At 56.7% G+C, this 19,302-nt stretch overlaps 2 protein-coding genes across 14 annotated transcripts in view; both read left to right on the forward strand.

Moving 5' to 3' along the window:
• The window catches only part of ARNT (aryl hydrocarbon receptor nuclear translocator), a 29,393-nt gene extending 17,676 nt beyond the window's left edge, over positions 1-11,717 (forward strand). For 5 of the 12 annotated variants that reach the window (XM_014282734.3, XM_055696659.1, XM_055696661.1 and 2 more), the window contains 18 exons: positions 133-346; positions 509-722; positions 806-871; positions 984-1,083; positions 1,484-1,549; positions 2,032-2,117; positions 2,569-2,645; positions 2,819-2,953; positions 3,414-3,488; positions 4,286-4,437; positions 6,191-6,301; positions 6,507-6,585; positions 6,976-7,099; positions 7,717-7,816; positions 8,480-8,630; positions 8,848-9,007; positions 9,549-9,700; positions 10,876-11,717. In XM_014282734.3, the coding sequence (XP_014138209.1) occupies positions 133-346; positions 509-722; positions 806-871; positions 984-1,083; positions 1,484-1,549; positions 2,032-2,117; positions 2,569-2,645; positions 2,819-2,953; positions 3,414-3,488; positions 4,286-4,437; positions 6,191-6,301; positions 6,507-6,585; positions 6,976-7,099; positions 7,717-7,816; positions 8,480-8,630; positions 8,848-9,007; positions 9,549-9,700; positions 10,876-10,965 (2,152 nt within the window). In that variant the 3' untranslated portion in view covers positions 10,966-11,717. The remainder of the gene's footprint in view (positions 1-132; positions 347-508; positions 723-805; positions 872-983; positions 1,084-1,483; positions 1,550-2,031; positions 2,118-2,568; positions 2,646-2,818; positions 2,954-3,413; positions 3,489-4,285; positions 4,438-6,190; positions 6,302-6,506; positions 6,586-6,975; positions 7,100-7,716; positions 7,817-8,479; positions 8,631-8,847; positions 9,008-9,548; positions 9,701-10,875) is intronic. The other 7 variants (XM_055696663.1, XM_055696664.1, XM_055696667.1 and 4 more) reach the window with 5 other exon arrangements.
• Positions 11,718-15,276: 3,559 nt separating this feature from the next.
• On the forward strand, positions 15,277-18,300 carry CTSK (cathepsin K). Of its 2 annotated transcripts, none has more exons than XM_027810206.2 (8): positions 15,277-15,424; positions 16,215-16,359; positions 16,499-16,621; positions 16,738-16,893; positions 16,965-17,183; positions 17,276-17,441; positions 17,549-17,654; positions 17,740-18,300. In XM_027810206.2, the coding sequence occupies exons 1-8, from the start codon at positions 15,417-15,419 to the stop codon at positions 17,837-17,839; spliced, it is 1,023 nt and encodes a 340-aa protein (XP_027666007.2). In that variant the 5' UTR covers positions 15,277-15,416; the 3' UTR covers positions 17,840-18,300. The 2 variants fall into 2 exon arrangements, with proteins under 2 accessions (XP_027666007.2, XP_055552727.1); XM_055696752.1 differs by lacking the exon at positions 15,277-15,424 and adding an exon at positions 15,724-15,910.
• Positions 18,301-19,302: the final 1,002 nt, after the last annotated feature.

Consider the following 19,302-nt stretch of genomic DNA (forward strand, 5'->3'; position numbering starts at 1 on the left):
CTCCTGATGACCCTGATGCATCTCTGTGTTTTGCACTCTGGCCTTGTGGAAGCGTTGACATGGGGGAAATGGCTGGGGCTTCTGGCTTGTTGGTAACTTGGTCTTCCTCCTCTCCTCCCTGGCTTTTTGCAGGGAAAATCACAGCGAGATTGAACGTAGGCGAAGGAACAAGATGACCGCCTACATCACAGAGCTCTCGGACATGGTGCCCACCTGCAGCGCCCTGGCCCGCAAACCAGACAAGCTCACCATCTTGCGCATGGCTGTCTCTCACATGAAGTCGCTGCGTGGCACAGGCAATACCTCCACTGACGGCACCTACAAACCCTCCTTTCTCACTGACCAGGTCTTAGCTTGACGCTGCCGTGTGGGAAATACTGCAAGCAGAGGAGGAGGGGAGGGATGATTAACCTGTGGGTGGGGGGGGATAGGCACCCAGGGTGGGTTTCGAGGGTGTCAGCTGCTTGGCCCCGGAGTGAAGAGCGTGTCTGTCTGTCTGTGAATGCAGGAGCTCAAACACCTGATCCTAGAGGCGGCCGACGGCTTTCTGTTCATAGTGTCTTGTGAGACCGGGAGGGTGGTCTACGTCTCCGATTCTGTGACTCCTGTCCTGAACCAGCCCCAGTCCGAGTGGTTTGGCAGCACCCTCTACGACCAGGTGCACCCGGATGACGTGGGCAAGCTGAGGGAGCAGCTTTCCACATCGGAGAACGCGCTGACAGGTAAAACAGCCTGGGAAGGGACTGGCGGGGGCGGGCAGCACAAAAGCCTGCAGAGGACTTGGATTAAAACCTTCCCTTTGTAGAAGGAACCAAACCCTGGTGCCTTTCTAACAAGGATCCTGCAGCCCCCCCTGAGAATGCATCTAAAGGTACCATCGGTGACGCTTGTGTCTTGCGAGTTTCCTAATATGTTGCCCGGTGCCTGCGTTGGTAAAAGGACTGACGTTGCAGTGGCATCTTCTTTTTTTTTTTCTTCTTTAGGTCGCATCCTCGATTTGAAGACTGGGACTGTCAAGAAGGAAGGCCAGCAGTCCATGAGGATGTGTATGGGTTCACGAAGATCTTTCATCTGCCGAATGAGGTAATAAAAGAAAGTCCCTGGGGAAGTGTGATTTGAGCCTGAAGCTGAACTCTCTCACTGTCCCCTTCGTGCTTCTATTTTGGCTTTTTTTTGCTCGTTCTGAGGTAGGCATAAGGTGGCTGAGCTTTCCTCACCGTGCTAACAGTCAAGGTCTTGAGCTTTTTCTTTGCCCTGTGCCAAGATAGCTCTCAAGACTGTTGTAGAAGATCCAGTTTCAAGAAACTGTTTGTCACCTTCCTTGAAGTCTGTAGAATCTTCATTCTGTTCACTTGTGTGGTGGAGATTCAAAGGTTCATCCCCATTTATAGATTGCTTCCTCTTACTCAGGATTGTCAGATTGGACTGATGTTGACCCAGAAAGATAAAAGCCTGTCCCTTTGCGTTTCTTGTTCTGGTACAGGTGTGGCAACAGCTCAGTGGATCCAGTCTCTGTAAATCGTCTCAGCTTTATGAGGAATCGCTGCAGGTAAATAACACGAGTTACGGGCGAGCACACTGCGTTGCTAGGAGGAAAAGGAGCTACAGCTCCGTCATCAGAGCGGTGGGGGCACACTGCTGAGTGTGCCTAGCGAGGACTAGTGCGGCTCATTGAGGAGTTCAGATAGATCTGCTGGTAGAGGAACCAAAGTACCGCTGTGTTGAGGAAGATAATCTCGGGAGAAGATTAATCTTCTTTGACTCAGAGATTGGATTTGAAGTCAGCTTAACACCGCATGTTCTTTACGCTGTTGTCGTTGGCTCTGGAGTATGTTGTCCCTTTTTAATTTGAAATTGAGATCGATTCCAACCTCTTCTGTTCTTGAACTTCTTGCGTTTATGTTAAGTCTTTGCTCTTTTTTTTACCCCAAAGGCGTTCCGTGGAAGCTTTTTTGAAGTAAAAGTAGAAACCTTGCCTCGCCTTACCCCGGTTTAATACATAACACAATCAGACTGTTTCTCTCTCCCAAGGAATGGCTTAGGTGCAGCAAAAGATGGTGAACCTCACTACGTTGTGGTGCACTGCACGGGTTACATAAAAGCCTGGCCCCCTGCAGGTAATGGCTTAGCTGAAGTGTTCAGTTGTGGTGGGTTTTTTTAAGAGCATAGGGTCTAAAGTTGTCTATTCTATGAACTGAATGTGCCAGCAAATGCTTTGCAAGTATATTGCTTTTTCTTATTTTAAGATTGAACTCAGTTTTTTGCCCATGCTGGATCAGAGATCTGTGTCTCTGGATAGTAGAGATAATGTAGAGGGTGAAGATAACACTAGACTTGTCTGATGCACTGGCTTGTGCTGGAAGTGGCAGAGTTCTTGAATCCTTCTGATGAAAACAGAGAGCGGGAGGCAACTTAATTTACTGAATTCCTTCACTGGAAATGATGTTGAATTACATCAAAACAGGGCGGGGAGATGTATTGAAGTCAGAAGTGCATGTCTTTTTCCTCTGGGATTAGCAAGTTTTCCTGTATTAACCTTGCTGGAATTTTTTGGCCCTCCCCTCTCAGGTGTTTCGCTGCCTGATGATGACCCAGACGCTGGCCAGGGCAGCAAGTTTTGCCTTGTGGCTATCGGCAGGCTCCAGGTGGGTAGCATGTTTGGATGGTTCAACATTGCCTCGTCCTGAAAGTCCACAGAGTTAAACTGCTCTGTCTGAAGACGTTCCCCACTTGCCACAAATCCACCTGCAGGGCTGGCTGGTCAGGAGAAAGCAGCTCTCGTACGATTCAGTAACGCTGTTCCTGTCTTACCGTGCAGGTCACCAGCTCACCCAACTGCACAGACATGAACAATGTTTGTCAGCCAACAGAGTTCATCTCCCGACACAACACCGAAGGCATTTTCACTTTCATCGATCACCGGTGTGTGGCTACAGTTGGCTACCAGCCGCAGGTGAGAAAATGGTAGGAGCTTTCTAAGAAAGTCTGAACAGCAGTTCTTACTTTTCCTTCCTCCATCTCTTGTATATCGCGGCTCTGCTTATCTAGCAGATCTGATAAAACGATGCCCAGGGCCTAAACCAGACATGTTTCTTTTCCACCAATTGCTTTTTCATGTGCTTTGCTAAGTACTTTGATCATCGGAAGGATGGATGGCTCTGGATTATGTCTGAAGTCAATTAAGATAATTTTTGCCTCCATGTGAGTTAGAGATCAAACGTTAGTCAGCCGCTGTTGTGCTTCTCTTTAAAATACAGCATGCCAGTTCCTGTACTTGGTTTGTGTAACAGTGATTTGGTGGGGGTGAGCGGTAATGACCTGTCCAAAGTGGAATTAATGAGGCGTACCCAAAAGAGGGAGTCTGCCTGCCAGACAAATGGACTAGATCTCTTTCCCGATTCCTTTAAAACTAGGAACTTCTGGGGAAAGACATTGTGGATTTCTGCCACCCGGAAGACCAGCAGCTTTTGCGGGACAGCTTTCAGCAGGTAAAACATTTTAGCTGCCACTTTGCATGCAGTGTGGTATTCAGATTGGAATCTGTCTTCGTGCTTGCAAAGCAATGAAATGAATTGGAAAACCAAGAGAAAAATAAACCTTAGATGTTTCTCCTTTGCCCAATGGCAAACAGTTACAGGTACAGTCACAAAACTGTAAATGTGCAAAACAAAACAGAAGCATTTGATGTCTAACTCTTGAATTCATCCTCTGGCTGCTAGTTCAGTCTGCTTTTAGGGCCAGAGACGTGGCTACAGAGTGCCTACTTGAATGCCATGCTTCTGTGGCTGAAACACTGGTTCATCTCTAGGGCCCAGCCCAGTGCTGCAGAACTCGAAATGGATGTGGTTTGCTTGCCCTGTTGTCGTTACTCTTATTTCTGAGGGCGTTGGACTTGTGGCAGGGCAGGTAAGACTGCCCCTGTGCTTTCATGACTCCAAAAAGTAGCTGCTCATATCCATTTGTCCAAATAGTTGGAATCAGAAGCAACAGCATGTGCTTCATTTACCGGAGGCTTTTCCATACATCTCACCAGTGCAAAGAGATAAGAGAAGGGAAAGCCAGAAAGGGGATGTTAGATTCCCCTCCCGTGTCATTCGGGAGTCAAGATAGCGTAAGGGAATAGTGCCAGTACCATTTAGTTGGGGAAGACCAAGATACGGTCTTGTAGGCTTTGAGGCAAAGGGCCATCACGAGATTTTAGTGGGGGGCGGCTTGTGCTCAGAAGCAGGTTGCTCTTCAACACCTTCTTTTATCAGGTACTACTGATGGCATTACGTTTTTTTAGGTGGTGAAGTTAAAAGGCCAGGTTCTGTCAGTCATGTTCCGATTCCGATCCAAAAACCGGGAATGGCTCTGGATGAGAACCAGCTCCTTTACCTTCCAGAACCCCTACTCGGATGAAATTGAGTACATCATCTGTACCAACACCAACGTCAAGTATGTACATGGAAATGACTTGCCAACCACCAGTGATAGCACACGAACCTGATGGGATCTTGTCCCCGAATAACCAGCAACACAGAACTGCAGGAGCTTTGCCCTCTCCCCCTCACCAAGCTCCCCACCAGTTTGCGTAGGCCCTGGAGAAATTACTAAGTCCCGTGAGTGCTCTTTTCCTGGGCTGCAGCAGGCACTAGAGGACTGTAACGTGCAAGAAATGGAATCCCTTTGGCTGTCTCGGTTGTATGGCTTAGCAAGCTGCCAAAGTTCAGCTCCAGCAGTGCCTTTTTTAACTCTGGTTACTGGAGCGAGCCTCCTGGCTGCGTGTTTGCCCCCGGAGCTAATATTAGCGAAGCCTGCCTTTGAATGTAGCTCGAGCTGCCGTGACGTCCGGGGGGGCGGCCGGCCCTGAGAGTGGCTTTTCATGTGAGCAGGACTGTCTGCAGCTGACGGGAGGAAGCAAACACTTATTTTTCTTCACTGCTGTAGTTTGTCCTTGGACTCAGAAACGAGCTGCAGTGGGGAGGCTGCTGTCACTGCTGCGCTCTTCTTTTCCCTCCCTTGACTATTCTAGTGGGTTGGTGCATCATCTCCTTTGGGAGTGATCAGAGCTGCTCTCTCTTCCCGTGGAGTGAGCTCCAGGCCCCTTACAGAAGAGCAGCAACTGAAATAAAAAATAAAAAATGTGCCTGCGCGTGATTCAGAACGGCAGGCTTGGTGGGTGCAGCAAATGGAGTCTCTCCAGCCAGGCAAACAGAAAGCTAGGCTGCTTGTGGGCAAGTGAAAAGCCGGGAATTTTTTTTTTTTTTTTTTCCTTTTTGTAGTGAGGCAGGGTCCTAGAGTGCGGGTGGCACTTCTTCCCTTCCTGCAGCTAGTGAGCTGATGCTTTCTGACGAGAAAGTATTAAGGGTTGAGCAGTGACAAATCCCTCTGGCTCTAAAGAGCTGTGGTCTGAGTGCAGGGCTGAAATCTGATACAGGCCTTAATTCCTGTCCCGCCGTTAGAGATATCTCTTTGAACTCATTCATTCCACACGCATCCATTCTCACATCCATGCTATGCCTTCTAAAAGCACTGCATAAATTCAGACCAGAGAAGCAGCAGTCTGGGTCTGATTGTGTTTGAGGTGCATTTTATCTATGTGCATCTTTGCTGGGATATCTGTATTGTTTCATCTTCGAGATCAGGTCCTACTGAAGCAGCAGTTTGCAAAAGAATTGTCGGGAAAACGCTGGATTTTAATTCCTTTCCTGTGGGAGTTAAACATTAACTGACTTGTGACAGTTAACAGAAGAGCATAAAGAATTCCACCAACGTCTTGGGCTTAAAACCTAAAGCTGCTGGTGGTCTCTGCAGGCTCCAGCTCTGGAGCGTCTGACAGAGCTGAACGGAAAACCTTGGGGGTTTGTAGGTTCCTGCAACCTTTGCTTGTGCTTTAAGGATGATGCAGATCTGGCCATGCTCCTGGTGTAGGTTATTAATTGCTCCCCTGCTCAGCGACCGAGTGGGATGGGGCAGAGCCCTTTGGCTCACAGCCGTTAGCGTTCTGTTACACGACACACACCCCATTTCAGAGACCATGGGAACGAGTGGAAGGATCCTTCACTCAAACAGCTTTTGCAAAAAGCAAAGCTTCCGATCTTGTCCAAGACAAGTGTGCTTTCCTACACGCAGTAGCCAACTGTTTGCTTTCATTGGGTATTTTAAAAAAAAAAAAATTTTTTTTTTTCTTTCTTTCTTTGCTTTAAAGGAACTCGAGCCAGGAGTCTCGACCTGCCCTGTCAAACTCAATGCAGAGGCCCCAGCTGGGGCAGAGTGTCAACCTTCCCCTGGAGATGGGCACGGCACAGCTGCCCTCAAGGTCAGGAGGTGCTCAGCTCCTTTTACCATGCCTCTCTTGCTGGTTCTGCCCTCCTGTCACATAGCCTTCCTACCCAAACTTTCCTCTCTGCAGCAATGAACTCCTCTGGGCTAATGAATCATTGGTGTAACCACAGAGTATCTGTTTCCTTGGCAATCGCTTTTAGCAGCCGGTGTTCTCCTATTACAGACACTTTCTATTTTAGGCAGCAGCAGCCGCCACAACAGACAGAGCTGGAAGTGGTCCCAGGAAGAGAGAGCCTGTCTGGTTATGACCACTCACAGGTAAATCAACAGGGGGTTTGGTTACTCCTTCCATTTGTTGTCCTGCATTATTTAAATTACCTTTTGCTGGGGCTTTAAGGGTGGCCACCCGAGCCTGACTTGAGGCTGCTGAGAGTTCGGAGAGGAGGCAGTTCTGCCGTGGGTTTTGTTGGATCTGCTTGCTTGATTCTGAGCTGCCCCTGTGGCATCCTCCCCGCCCTGCCCGTGGTGGTGCTGCCAGCCCTAAATGGCCTCACTGTCCCCCTAAAATACACAGGAGCCCAGAGAGCAGCGCGGCCGCTTGCGTGCAAAGTCTTCTCCTGCAAAGCCTTTGGCTGTTCTCCGTGCTGGTGCGAGACTGCTGGCTTCCTTTGTGCTGTGCTAACAGCTGACGTTTGTACCTGCCCCCAGGTTCCCGTTCAGCCTGTGACTGCTGCCGGCCCAGAGCACAGCAAGCCCTTGGAGAAGGCAGAGAGCCTTTTTAATCAGGAGCGGGACCCAAGGTTCAGCGAAATCTACAGCAGTATCAACGCAGGTGGGGAGCGCTGGGCTGTCGGGCACGGCCAGGGGCACGTCGCGTCTTCATCCAATTTTGGTTTCGGTCGGGAGTGCACTTTGCTCTTTCCGAAGTCGTTCAGCCCAGTTCTGGGCGCAGAGGCTTGGCGTGACTGTGTCGTGGCAGCCCAGGCCTTGCAGAACAGCCGATTTGGATGCCGGGTGGGTGATTCCTGGCTGCGCTGACGGGCTGTTGTGACAGAGAATTGTCCTGCAGCCGACGTTTTGTTGGAGAGGTGTGGGGAGGGAGTTGGGTGAAAAAGCATCTCTTGCCCTGCTCTTACTGCCTGCCTTAGTCCCATCCTTCCTGCTTGTCCCTAGAGAGCAGTGCTCTGTGCTCCTAGTCTGAGCACTGTAGTGGATGCTCTAACCCCAGAGGACTTTAATGCAAGTTTATTAGAAAATGGAGAGGAAATCAAATTAAACAGGCTTTTACAAAACCATCTGGAGTCCATGGCTGGATAAAGAACAGTCACGTTTACTTTGGCTCAGAACAGCCTTCCTTCATGCGGGCATGTGTCTCGCAACTGGTTCTCTCTCCCCGTTCCTGCTGCCGAGGCTTTCTCAGCCCTGTCGCGAATCGCCCTCTCTCCACAGACCAGAACAAAGCCCTTCCTGCCAGCACAGTGCCTGCCAACCAGCCCCTCTTCACGCAGGGAAACACCTTCACCCCACCACGACCTGCTGAGAACTTCAGGTGAGGCTTCCCCTGCTCATCTCGGAATGGCCTCACGTTAGTTTTACCTTGTCCGGCGGTCGTTCCTGTTCTGTTTGTGTGTCCTGCAACAGCTGAGTGTTCCCAGCCTCTCCCTGCCTGGCAGCGATTGTCCGTAAACGTGCTGCTACACATTCCGCACAGAAAATATGCGGAGGGGAGCCCATCCAGGCGCTGGTTTCTTTGAGGGATGCGGTTGAGAAGGGCTCCTGCTCTCCTCCCAGTGTCGCTTTGCTCCTGCTCAGAGGTGCAGGAGCTTTGGGGCTGTGTGCAGTCAGCGTGGCCCTTCCTCTGCCGTGCCAGTCCTCACCCTCACAGTCACCGTCTCAGCCACTGCCTCGATTCCCGCGTAGCCGTCTGCGCCATTCCTTGCCACGGCTTGTCTGCGGGATAGCTGTGCCTCTCGGACCGAAGCCCAGCAGCTGAGCTGGGTGAGAACTCCCACCGAGCGCTCCTCGCCTTGCCCAGAAACCCAGCACCTCCTGCCAGTTGTACCCACAGCAGGGCAGCACGATGGGCACTGGCGAAGTTACCCACGTTTCTGCGCTTGCTTCCCCGCACCAGTAACTCACACGGATGGTGTTTGTGGCTCTTTGTCCTGTACGTGATGGCCAGTGTCCTAAGGGCACCTCTCCTGTCTTGCAGGAGCAGCAGCATGGTACCTCCTGTCAACATTATTCAGCAGCAGCCCTCGTCAGCGGGCCGGATCTTAGCACAGATTTCACGCCACTCCAGCCCAGCTCAGGTCAGCGGAACCAACTGGGCTCCAGGGACACGGCCGGTGTTCACGCCCCAGGTAGCAAAGCCTGAACCCTCGGTGCAGGCCCCGAGCCCCCGCTGCGTTGCAGACCCTTCTCGCCGCCACAAATCCACCGGCTCTGACGCTGGGTGACGGAGCAGTGCTGCGCGCCCGCGCGCCTCCTCCTTCAGGGCCAGTCCAGCACCTTCTCACCCTGGCTGACACTCAGAATAAACGCATCTCTCCTCTTCTCCCGTTTCTTGCTCTCTTACAGCAAGTGGGGTCCCAGACTGTGAAGACTCGGCCCCCTTCCTTCAGCATGGGGACTTTCCAAGGCACCCCGTCTTCCTTCAGTCCCATGACAGCACCTGGCTCTACGGCTTCTCCTACCGGCGCTGCTTACCCGAACCTTGCCAGCCGTGGCACCGGCTTCAGTGAGTATGACTTGGGGTGCTGGGACCTGGCGGGGGGGGGGGGCAACTAAATCCCCTCAGAGGAAATCTGGGAGCTCCAGCCGTGTGTGATGTGCTCCCCGTGTGCTGGGACAATGCCCAAACAGCTCAATCCCTGTTCACGCTGCCTTTATCGCCTTTAACCATCGCCCCGGCATGAGGCTCCAGAGCAGGTGAATTTACGGACAGCCCCTCCAAAGCTGTAAGGTGGCTTTTACTGGTTTTTATTTCAATTTAACCATCGCCCCGGCATGAGGCTCCAGAGCAGGTGAATTTTGAACCGTTCTAAGGCTCACTGGGAGGAAACAACCCCCCCTGGGCCTCCCCTGCGTTTTTCTTGTGCCACCCCTGGATGGGTGCCGACACATGCCTTACTGTGTGTGGTCAGTGACTTTTCCTGGAGGGGAGATCTTACCAGTAGGCACCACAGAACGAGTTGTGTGCTTCCCAGCGCCGTTCAGGGATCACAGAAACTGGAGCCCCACACCAGGAATCGGCTGCTGACTTGTTCTCTGTCCAACAGCCACGGAAGCGGCGCAGACGCCCAGCACATTCGAGCCGCGGGCAGCCGAAGGCGTGGGGATGTGGCCGCAGTGGCAAGGACAGCACCATGGCCCAGCGTCTGGGGAGCAACACGTGCAGCAGCCGCAGCCAAGCCAGCCTGAGGTCTTCTCAGTAAGACGGTGCTTTTGTAACCTCCCGAGCGAGGACTGGTGTGGGCTGATTTGTGGGAACGAACGGGCTTTTGCTGCCTGAGTGTGGGCAGCTGCCTGAAGTGCTGAGGGCTTGTCCCTCTAGTTCATGATCTCTGGTGAGGTCTCAGACTTGTGGATAACCTGATGGAGCTGGAACTGGAGAGGGGAGGGCAGGAGGAGGGCGTCAGCGGGATGGGATTTGTGTCTTGGGCCACTGCAGGATCAGTGTGAAACTACCTGCTCTGCAGTTGTATTAACCCTTTGGCTCTAATTAATAACAAAAGAAGCCAAACACACGTCCTTACCCTGCCCCCAGTCCAATAAAATGAAGATAAGGGAGTTCAGAACTCCACTTGTGACTTGCTACCCCTGCTTTCAAAGGAGTCGGTGCAGTCACAGGACCGCAGACAGGTCGGGGCTGGAAGGGACCTCTGGAGACCATCAGACCAACCAGCCCCCTGCTGGAGCAGGTTCTCCCTCGGCAGGTTGCTCAGTTGTGTCCAGGCAGGTTTGGGCTGTTTCCCCGAGAAGGAGACTCCACAACATCTCTGGGCAGCCTCTTCCAGCGCTCTGCCACCCTCAGAGTAGTTTTTCCTCCCATTCAGAAGGAACTTGTGTTGCAGTTTGTGCCCGTTGCTCTGGTCCTCGCGCTGGGCACCGCTGGGAAGAGCCTGGCCCCGTTCTCTCGGTGCTCACCCCTAAGGTGTTTGTAGGCATTGACAGGATCCCTCTCAGCCTTCTCCAGGCTGACCAGCCCCAGCTCCCTCAGCCTTTCCTCCTAAGGGAGATGCTCCAGTCCCCTCATCATCTTCGTAGCTTCTGCTGGCCCCTCTCCAGTAGCTCCCAGTCTCCCTTGAACTGGGAGCCCAGCACTGGGCACAGCACTGCAGAGGTGGCTTCACCAGGGCAGAGGATCCTCCTCACCAGGAGGATCCCCTCCTAAGTCACCGCTCGTGACTTAAGTTTGCTGCTCTCCTGCAGCCTTGGGTGCAAACCCTGTGCGTCTCGGGGGGGGTGGGGTGGGGAAGGGACCGTCCCGGGGGGGGAAAGGGACCGTCCCAGGTCACAGCACCTGCTCTGGCAAACTCCTGCGTGACTAAATCACTGACGTGGTACTCTAGAGCAGGGAGTAACTCTCTCCTTGTATCCTCACAGGACATGCTGACGATGCTGGGAGACCAAGGACCCAACTACAACAACGAAGAGTTCCCAGAGCTGAATATATTCCCTTCTTTTTCAGAATAAAATAAGCCCTAGGGGAAGCAAATTATAACTATATATAATATCCATGTGTAAAGGAAAACACCTAAGTCTTTTTTTCAAAGACTGCTGAACTTTCTAAACACTTCCTACCTTCTGGAGGCGAAGCTCTGCCCCACAGCCTGGAGGATGGGCGGCCGTGCAGGAGGAAGGGGCGCTGGTTTTGGGCACCTCGGCGCGGCGCTGCCAGCGGGGGACTGTTGGAGGCAGCAGGACTTGAGTGCTGCGAGTGCAGCCGCACGCACTGACCGAAGGCCCCACATGTCCCGAGCGGTTCTCGTTCCGCACGCTGGGTGGGTCGGAGGGATGGACAGCCCCTCCAAAGTTGTAAGGTGGCTTTTACTGTTGGGTTTTTTTATTATTATTTCAATCTTCTTTACCGTGACTTTTTTTTTTTTTCTATAAAACACAAAGTATTGTAACTTTTTAAATATTGGAAGAAACTCTTCCAAGCGTTAACCCTGTATAAGACAATTCGGGAGGATGCTTGCGGAGGAATCCTGGTCACAAGCTTGGAGGGAGCTTGGCCGCCTTTTGGGGGGCTGCTCCTGCGCCTCCAGCCCGGGGTGCTCTAGGGATTCCCACGCTGGTGCGTGTCTGGACGCCGTCTCTTCTGTGAACTGTGCAATGATGGGCCTCGGTTGTCAGTGCGACCTATAAACTCCCGGGGGGGGGGGCCCAGTCGTTCGTGTGAATGACGGGATTGTTAACGAGCCATAAAAAATATTATCAATGTAGCTTTGTTCTCCACGCATCAGTTTCGCAGCTGATGGTTTCTGTGCTGCCGTGAACCGATGGTTCAGCGGGTTTTGGGGCGGGGGGAAGAAAAACCGCTCTGCGCTTTCCGTGCGATTTCCCCACGTCTAGGTTGAGTTCCTCGCCTTCGTCGAGGAGCTGGATGTCGGGTTCTGGACGTGCTGGAGTTGCGTTCTTCACTAGGAGCTGCGAACGGCAGTATTTGCTCTTAGACTCGCCGTCTCCTTAAAGAAAAAACGATGCCATATGATGACCCTGTTGCCAAATCACAAAACTGAGGAGAGCAGGGAAATACCGGGAGCAGAATGGTGTTTGGTGGTTGGGTTTGGGTTTTTGGGGGTTTTTTTTTTCAATGTGTCATTTTTAAATTTTAAACCTTGACTTTGAATCTTCTGGCTTCTTCAGTGGAAAAAAACCTTCTGGCAAGTCTTACTCTCCTCAGGGGCTGCAGGGGCTGGAAGAACGGTTTGACTCCCCCTGCGACGGCAAGCCTTGCTTCAGTTTCAACAGGAAAATTTGTTCATTGCGGAGTCAGACTTGGAAGGCAACCTGGCACAAGTGCAGCAGGGGAAGAAGATTATGAAGCTTTCCTGGAAGCCTGCTTTTGTTTCGGATGAAATCTGTGCATTTCTCCCTCCTCCCTGTGTGTTGGTGGGGCTGCTCCAGCCCCCCAGGCTGGCCGTGAGTGCCCTCTCCGCTGGCGTGGGGCAGGGAAGGGACGCGGGGTTTGGAGTCGCCGGTGGGCTGATGTGGGAGACCCTCCGAAGAGCACATTTCGGCGACGTCCCCAGCAGAAAGGCTTTGAAACACTTGGGTTCCTGGCAAGCGTCCTACTTGCGGAGATCCGGAGAGGTTCCCCTGGGTAGCAGAGCAGAAAGCTTTTCATTTATTTTTTTTTTCCTCTCCTGCTTGTGTTGGAAAATCAAGATTTGAAGGAGTTTGTTGGGTGTTTTTGTGGGGGGTTTTTTTTTTTTTTTCCTCGCTCCAAACACCACTTCCACCTTTATCTGCGGAAAGGTGGGAACCTCCTGGTAGGGAGTCTGGAAACGTCCCGTGATCCAGCCCCGTCCTTTCACCCAGGGAAACCGCGACCAGCAATAACCGCGGTGGGCGCCTCGCGCTGCCCTGTCCCGCGCCGTCCCCGTCCTGTGAAGGTTTCTCTGGTTCAGAGGAGATCTGGACCCCCCCTGGGCAGAGGGGGCACGGGAAGGCCCAGCACCCCGCCGGTGTTGGAGCCCTGCCGGGATGAAGGATGGAGCAGCGCTCTGCCGGAGGAGGAGGAGGAAAATTCCCATTTCTACAGAAATGGAGCCCGACCTTCGTGGAGCTGCAGCTCTGACGCTTTCTGGAGCCCCGTCCGCCAGCAGCGGGAGCCGGACTTGCCCGTGGTGCTTTGACACCCCCCCCCCCTTGCACCGCAGTGGGTCCTGGGGGCCACACGGATGGAACAGCTGCCAGGTCTGTGTCGTGTCCCGTCCCCATCCCCCCCCCCAGCTGAGAGCCCGTCTCTCCCTGAGCCCTCGCGGGTGGCACTGCTGCAGCCCCCCAACTCGTGGGCTCTGCTGGGGGGAAAAACCAGCTGGAGCAGCCGACAGAGGACAAGGACTGGTGAGGGGCTGGCGGGGTCCCCAGGCCCCTCCCGGGGGCTGTTGGAGGGGCCGGTGTGTGGTGCCAGCGGTGGGGGCACCCATCGTTATCCCTTTTTTTGATAATTGTACTATTTTTCAATGGGGGGGGTGGGGGTGGTGTATTTCATTGTACAATTGCTTGGGGCGAGCAGGAGCCCAACCTCCTCCTCGGGGGGCTTGGGGGGGGTGTTGGGGGGGCCTGGGCTCCCTCTTGTCACAGGAGTTGCAGATGATTATATGTAGCAGAGATTTTACAACAAGATATTTTCCCTTTTTCAGAGCTCTGTCTCATTTCTGCCTCTCCCCGTGGTGTTGCCCCGACTCCTCAGCCTCGCGGCATTGCTGGGGCCGCAGAGACGGGACCCTTGCGCGTCCTGCCCTTATCCCGAGCTCGCTCCCTTGCTCCTCCTCCTCCTCCTCCTCCTCATCATCATCACTTGCAGCTTGGGCTGGTGCTTGTTAGCAGGCCCTGGTGATCTCTGGCTTTGTGGGTCGTGTTCTCCCGGAGAGGGGATACAGCCGAGCATCCCTCATGGAGCCTCGCGTCCCCCCCTGCCCCCGATCTCTCTCTGGCCCTGTCCCCAAGGAGCGTGGCCCCCTCAAACCCCCTGCTCCCCACGGTTCGGTCCCTGGGTGGGTGGCCTCGCCGCCTGGTCATGCGCGGCCAAGTCAGGGCCCCGTGCTCGGGCGATGAGTCCGCGGCGGAGCCCTGGGGTGACTCAGCCCCCCTTGCTGGGTGGCCGGGGTGGGGGCCGTGGGGTGACGTGGGTGCACTGCCAGCCTGTGGCTGTGCCTCGGTGCTTCTCCCGTCCCCTGAACTCTGTCCGCTGCTCCCTCCCAGCCCGGCTCCCTGGGACAGCCCCTCCTTGGGTGATGGTGATGGTGGCGGTGTCCCCAGCGTGGCCACCGGGACCTTCCCGGCAGTGAACAAGGTTTTCTGACTTGTGATGCGGTGACGAGGTGCCAGTCACGGCAGAAAGCACCGTCTGGCCCCGCTTCCCCTGGTGGTGCTGCCCGGGGTCAGGGACAAGCCTGTGCCCCCCACCCTGAGCTGGGCATGGGGTGGCCAAATCCTGTGGTGGAAGGGGAAGCACTGCTGGGCTGGGGACACTGGGGACACTGGGGACAGAGGTGAGGTCCTGTCCTCTGCTCCACGTGGAATGGAAGCAGCCCCGTCCGGCCTCTACCCTGGGGCAGGACTTGGGGACAAGGAGGGTGTCCCCGGGGTAGGATACCCAGGCAGGAGGACATCCCCAGCGTGGGATGCTGGGGCAGGAGGGTGTCCCCGGGGTGGGATGCTGGGGCAGGAGGACATCCCCGGGGCAGGAAGGTGTCCGCAGGGTGGGATGCCGGGGCAGGAGGGTGTCCCTGGGGCGGGATGCCGGGGCAGGAGGGTGTCCCCGGGGCGGGATGCCGGGGCAGGAGGGTGTCCCAGGGGTGGGATGCCGGGGCAGGAGGGTGTCCCCGGGGCGGGATGCCGGGGCAGGAGGGTGTCCTCAGGGTGGGATGCCGGGGCAGGAGGGTGTCCCCGGGGCAGGAGGGTGTCCCAGGGGTGGGATGCCGGGGCAGGAGGGTGTCCCCGGGGCGGGATGCCGGGGCAGGAGGGTGTCCTCAGGGTGGGATGCCGGGGCAGGAGGGTGTCCCCGGGGCAGGAGGGTGTCCCAGGGGTGGGATGCCGGGGCAGGAGGGTGTCCCCGGGGTGGGATGCCGGGGCAGGAGGGTGTCCCCGGGGCGGGATGCCGGGGCAGGAGGGTGTCCCCAGGGTGGGATGCCGGGGCAGGAGGACATCCCCGGGGCAGGATCCAGAGCCACCAGCCCCTGAGCCGGGGCTGACTCAGCTCTGCCCCGCAGCATCACGTGAAGCCGGGAGGGAGCCACTGCTGCATCCCCCCACCCCGTCTCCTCCCCCTCTCCAACCCTCTGCAAATCCGGGCGAGGGCCAAAATTTTCCAGCTGCCTCTGAACTTCCTCAATCCAGCGGCATAAAAGAGCCGGGGCCGCGGCACCCGCATCCCCCGGTCCCGCGCTGCGCGTTCTCCCACCAGCGGCACGATGCTGGGGTAAGTGGCGTGGGGAGGGGTCCCGTGGACCCAGCGGGGTGTTGCTGGGGTGGTCGCGTGGCTTTTCCCCAGGGAAATGGACCCCAGTGGGAGGGGGGGCTGGAAGAGGGTCCCGTGTGGCAGTGGCGGGACCCTTAGAGGTGCAAAAGGGGAAACTGAGGCACGGAGCGTCGAGCGGGGCCGTGGGCTGCAGGCTGAGGCTGGTGTCCCCATCCCTGCTCTGCCTCGGGGAGCTGGTGAGAAAGTGGGTGCTGGGGGCGAGTGGGTAAAGCCAGGTGGGGGGGGATGCCTGGGTGCCCCCCCGCCCACACCCCCTACTCCATGCGCCCCCAAAATTTGTTTTCCCGGTGGCCGGGGGCTGCCGGAGAGGCGCCAGGGCGCGGTAATGGGAACCAGCTGTCCCAGCTCATGTGATGCCTGCGCCTGGCCAGCGCTGCCGCAGCAGGGTCCCAGCCCCACGGGGGGGCAGGGGGTCCAAGGCCCAAGGTAGGGTGGGCAGGGGGTGCTGGTGCTCCTGACCTGAAAACAGAGGGGTTACGGGGTTCTGATCTCCCCCAGCCCCATTAATGGGGGGGGGGGGGGGCGGGCAGACCCTCATGGCTCGGTAGCGGGGTGCATGGGGTCCCCCGTGGCCTGGAAGTGGGGTGGACATGGGGTCCCAGCCCCAGTACCCAACACGTGGGTGGGCGTGGGGTCCCAGTCCCCTGTAGCTTGATGTGGCCATGGGCACAGTTCCCCATCCACACACACACGCCCCCAGCTCAGTCCCTGTCCCTGTCTCTGTCCCCAGTGTTCAGCTCCTCCCTGGGATGTGGTGGCCCACGCTGGTGGCCCTGCTGGTCCCCGCGGCGGTGGCCCAGCTGCACCCCCAGCAGGAACTGGACGCCCAGTGGGACCTGTGGAAGAAAACCCACCGCAAGCAGTACAACGGCGAGGTAGGACAGAGCCCCGCGGGGGGTCCCGGCCCCGGGGGGAGCCGAGGGCCACGCTGTGATGTCCCTTGGCACTGGTGTCCCCATGGTGGTGCTGGGGGACATGGGCAGGACCCCAGCGCCGTCTCACCCTGCGGTGCAGGCAGATGAGGTGACGCGGAGGCTGATCTGGGAGAAGAACCTCAAGTACATCAACACCCACAACCTGGAGCACGCGCTGGGCGTCCACACCTTCGAGCTGGCCATGAACCACCTGGGTGACATGGTGAGCATCACCGTGGTGGGGGGGCGACAGTAACAGGGTGGGAGAGAGGGGGCTGAGCACCCACAGGTGCTGCTCTGCCCGGAGCTGCGCTCATCCATCCTGGGCTCCTTCCCCAGACCAGCGAGGAGGTGGTGAGGACAATGACGGGCTTGAAGGTGCCCCACGACCGCCCACGTCGCAACGAGACGCTCTACGTCCCCGATTGGACCGAGAGAGCCCCGGCTACCGTGGACTGGAGGAGGAAAGGCTACGTGACACCCGTCAAGAACCAGGTGAGCAGGGTGCTCCCAGGGGTGCCCGGAGTGGGGTGACCACCTCGGTGTCACCCATCGTGTCCCCACAGGGCCAGTGCGGCTCGTGCTGGGCGTTCAGCTCGGTGGGCGCGCTGGAGGGGCAGCTGAAGCGGAAGACGGGGAAGCTGCTCTCCCTCAGCCCCCAAAACCTGGTGGATTGTGTGGCCAACAACGACGGCTGCGGCGGCGGCTACATGACCAACGCCTTCGACTACGTCCGGCAGAACCGCGGCATCGACTCGGAGGACGCCTACCCTTACATCGGCCAGGTCTGGGGCTGGAGGGGGGGACAGTGGCTATCTGCTCCTCCCCGGCTGCCCCCCCATCCCCATCTCACCTTGACCTTGCTGGTCCCACGCAGGACGAAAGCTGCATGTACAGCCCCACCGGGAAGGCAGCCAAGTGCCGCGGCTACCGGGAAATCCCCGAAGGGAACGAGAAAGCTTTGAAAAGGGCCGTGGCCAGGATCGGACCCGTCTCCGTAGGCATTGATGCCAGCCTGCCCTCCTTCCAGTTCTACAGCCGGGGTGAGGGGCTGGGGGGAGCCCCGTTCGGTGCCCACGGGGCAGCTCAGGGAAACTGAGACACGGCCACGTGGTTTATCCAGAGCGTAACCCTCCGTTCCGCTCCCCAGGTGTGTACTATGACGAGAGCTGCAACGCCGAAAACATCAACCATGCGGTGCTGGCGGTGGGCTACGGCACGCAGAAGGGCACCAAGCACTGGATCATCAAGAACAGGTACAGCAGGGCCTTTTCCCCAGGAAGGGGGGGGTTGTCGGCGGCTCTGGCGCGGCGGCTCAGGCTCTGCCTTTTCCCCCCACAGCTGGGGCGAGGAGTGGGGCAACAAGGGCTACGTCCTCCTGGCGCGCAACATGAACAACGCCTGCGGCATCGCCAACCTCGCCAGCTTCCCCAAGATGTGAGCGCTCCCGGCGCACTCCCTTCCCGCGCTGTGCCCGGCCGCCCCCGCTTCCCTGCCTTCAGACTCTGCCTTTTCGCTCCCAATATCCAAAGCTGACGTTGCTCCGGGGGGGGATCTCTGCCTCTCCATGAGAAATGCCCCTGGGGAAGGGGACAGGCCCCCCAGCTGCAGATGAACGGTGCCATAAGTTGCCCCCAACTCCGTTTTCCCGGGACTCTGGTGCTGTGCGTGCCGGCTTTCGCCTTCCCACGGCCGCAGACGATCCGGAGTCTGATCCATGTGGAGACGCTTGTGCAAATAGATCCCGCGCTGGCCTCTGCCTCCGAGAACGTGCGGGGAGCACCACGGGTGGAACATCCCCTACGGTGAGCACGGATCTGTGTCCCCTGGCTCTGCATCCCAGTGGGGGCTGCGGAGAACGATACGACTTTATTTTTAAAATAAACACTGTTGGGAATAAAGGCTGGGGCTGGTTTGCTGGCCTGTGGTGGGAAGGGGCTGAGGAAAAGCCTTCCCCTTTGGAGAGGGGCTGGCTCTGGGGTAGAGCGGGGGGAGATGCGGCTGCGCCGGGGGCTTTTTGCAAAATCCCAGCTGGTTTTGCAGGACGCCTGGAACAGGTTGGAGACGTAGGTGGTGGAATTAAGGAGGAAGAAAGCAGGGCAAGAACCGAACAGCTGGTGCAGGCACTGGCGCTGTGGCTTCAGGGCAAACATTTGTGTCAGGGCTGAGTGGCATTTTGCACCCCAAAACCCCAGATCCAAGCCCTTCTGTTAACGCGGCGCATTGAGAAACGACCGCAGTGATGCAGCAAGGCAGAACCCAAACAGTCAAAACCCAAAGAGAAAGGGAAGGTGATATTTGCTTTAAAAAATCAGGCAACCACCCCCCCCCCAGTTTAGATACTTTAAGCTTATTTTTCCCACTGACACCCCCGCACAGTGGGTGGCGAAGGGCCTGGGGGGTGATGGAGAGGGGCCGGGATGCTGGTTGACTCCCCGGGCTGCCAGGATGAGCCCTCAGGGTGGTTCAGGACCAGAACGCTGCCAAAAGGAAGAGCGGCGGGAGCATTTCCACGAGCGGAGGGACCCCCTGGCGCCAGAGCTGGGCTCCCTGGGCGCTGCCCCGCAGCCGGCAGGCAGGTGCCATCTCCCTGGCGTCGTTTTTGGCTGGAGAACATGGAAAACCGGTCCTTTTCGCACTCACCTGGGGGACAGAGCGCATCTCCACCTCCTTGGTGCATCCCCCTCGCTGCTCCTTTTCCTCAAGAGCTGCCACAGCGATGGAAACGGAAAGCTCCAGAGGGAATATTTGGGGATGCGTAAAGTTTTCTTAGAAAAGACTTTCTTTGGGGGTGTGGATGTGAGTGTTGGAAGGGTCTGACCCGGTGTCAGGGTTACCCTGGTGCGACCGGAGCGAGCCCCCCGTCTGGGAAAAAGGCACCAAGGGGCTGGCGGTGGCTTGGAG

Source organism: Falco cherrug, chromosome 19, assembly GCF_023634085.1.
Source record: "Falco cherrug isolate bFalChe1 chromosome 19, bFalChe1.pri, whole genome shotgun sequence".
NCBI lineage: Eukaryota > Metazoa > Chordata > Aves > Falconiformes > Falconidae > Falco > Falco cherrug.

Excerpts from the sequence above, each read along its gene's own strand:
- CTSK (XM_055696752.1), top strand. The coding sequence starts at position 15,810 with ATGGGAACCAGCTGTCCCAGCTCATGTGATGCCTGCGCCTGGCCAGCG. Across the intron at positions 16,622-16,737 it reads TGAACCACCTGGGTGACATG|ACCAGCGAGGAGGTGGTGAG; the intron begins GTGAGCATCACC and ends CTCCTTCCCCAG. Across the intron at positions 17,655-17,739 it reads CACTGGATCATCAAGAACAG|CTGGGGCGAGGAGTGGGGCA; the intron begins GTACAGCAGGGC and ends TTCCCCCCACAG.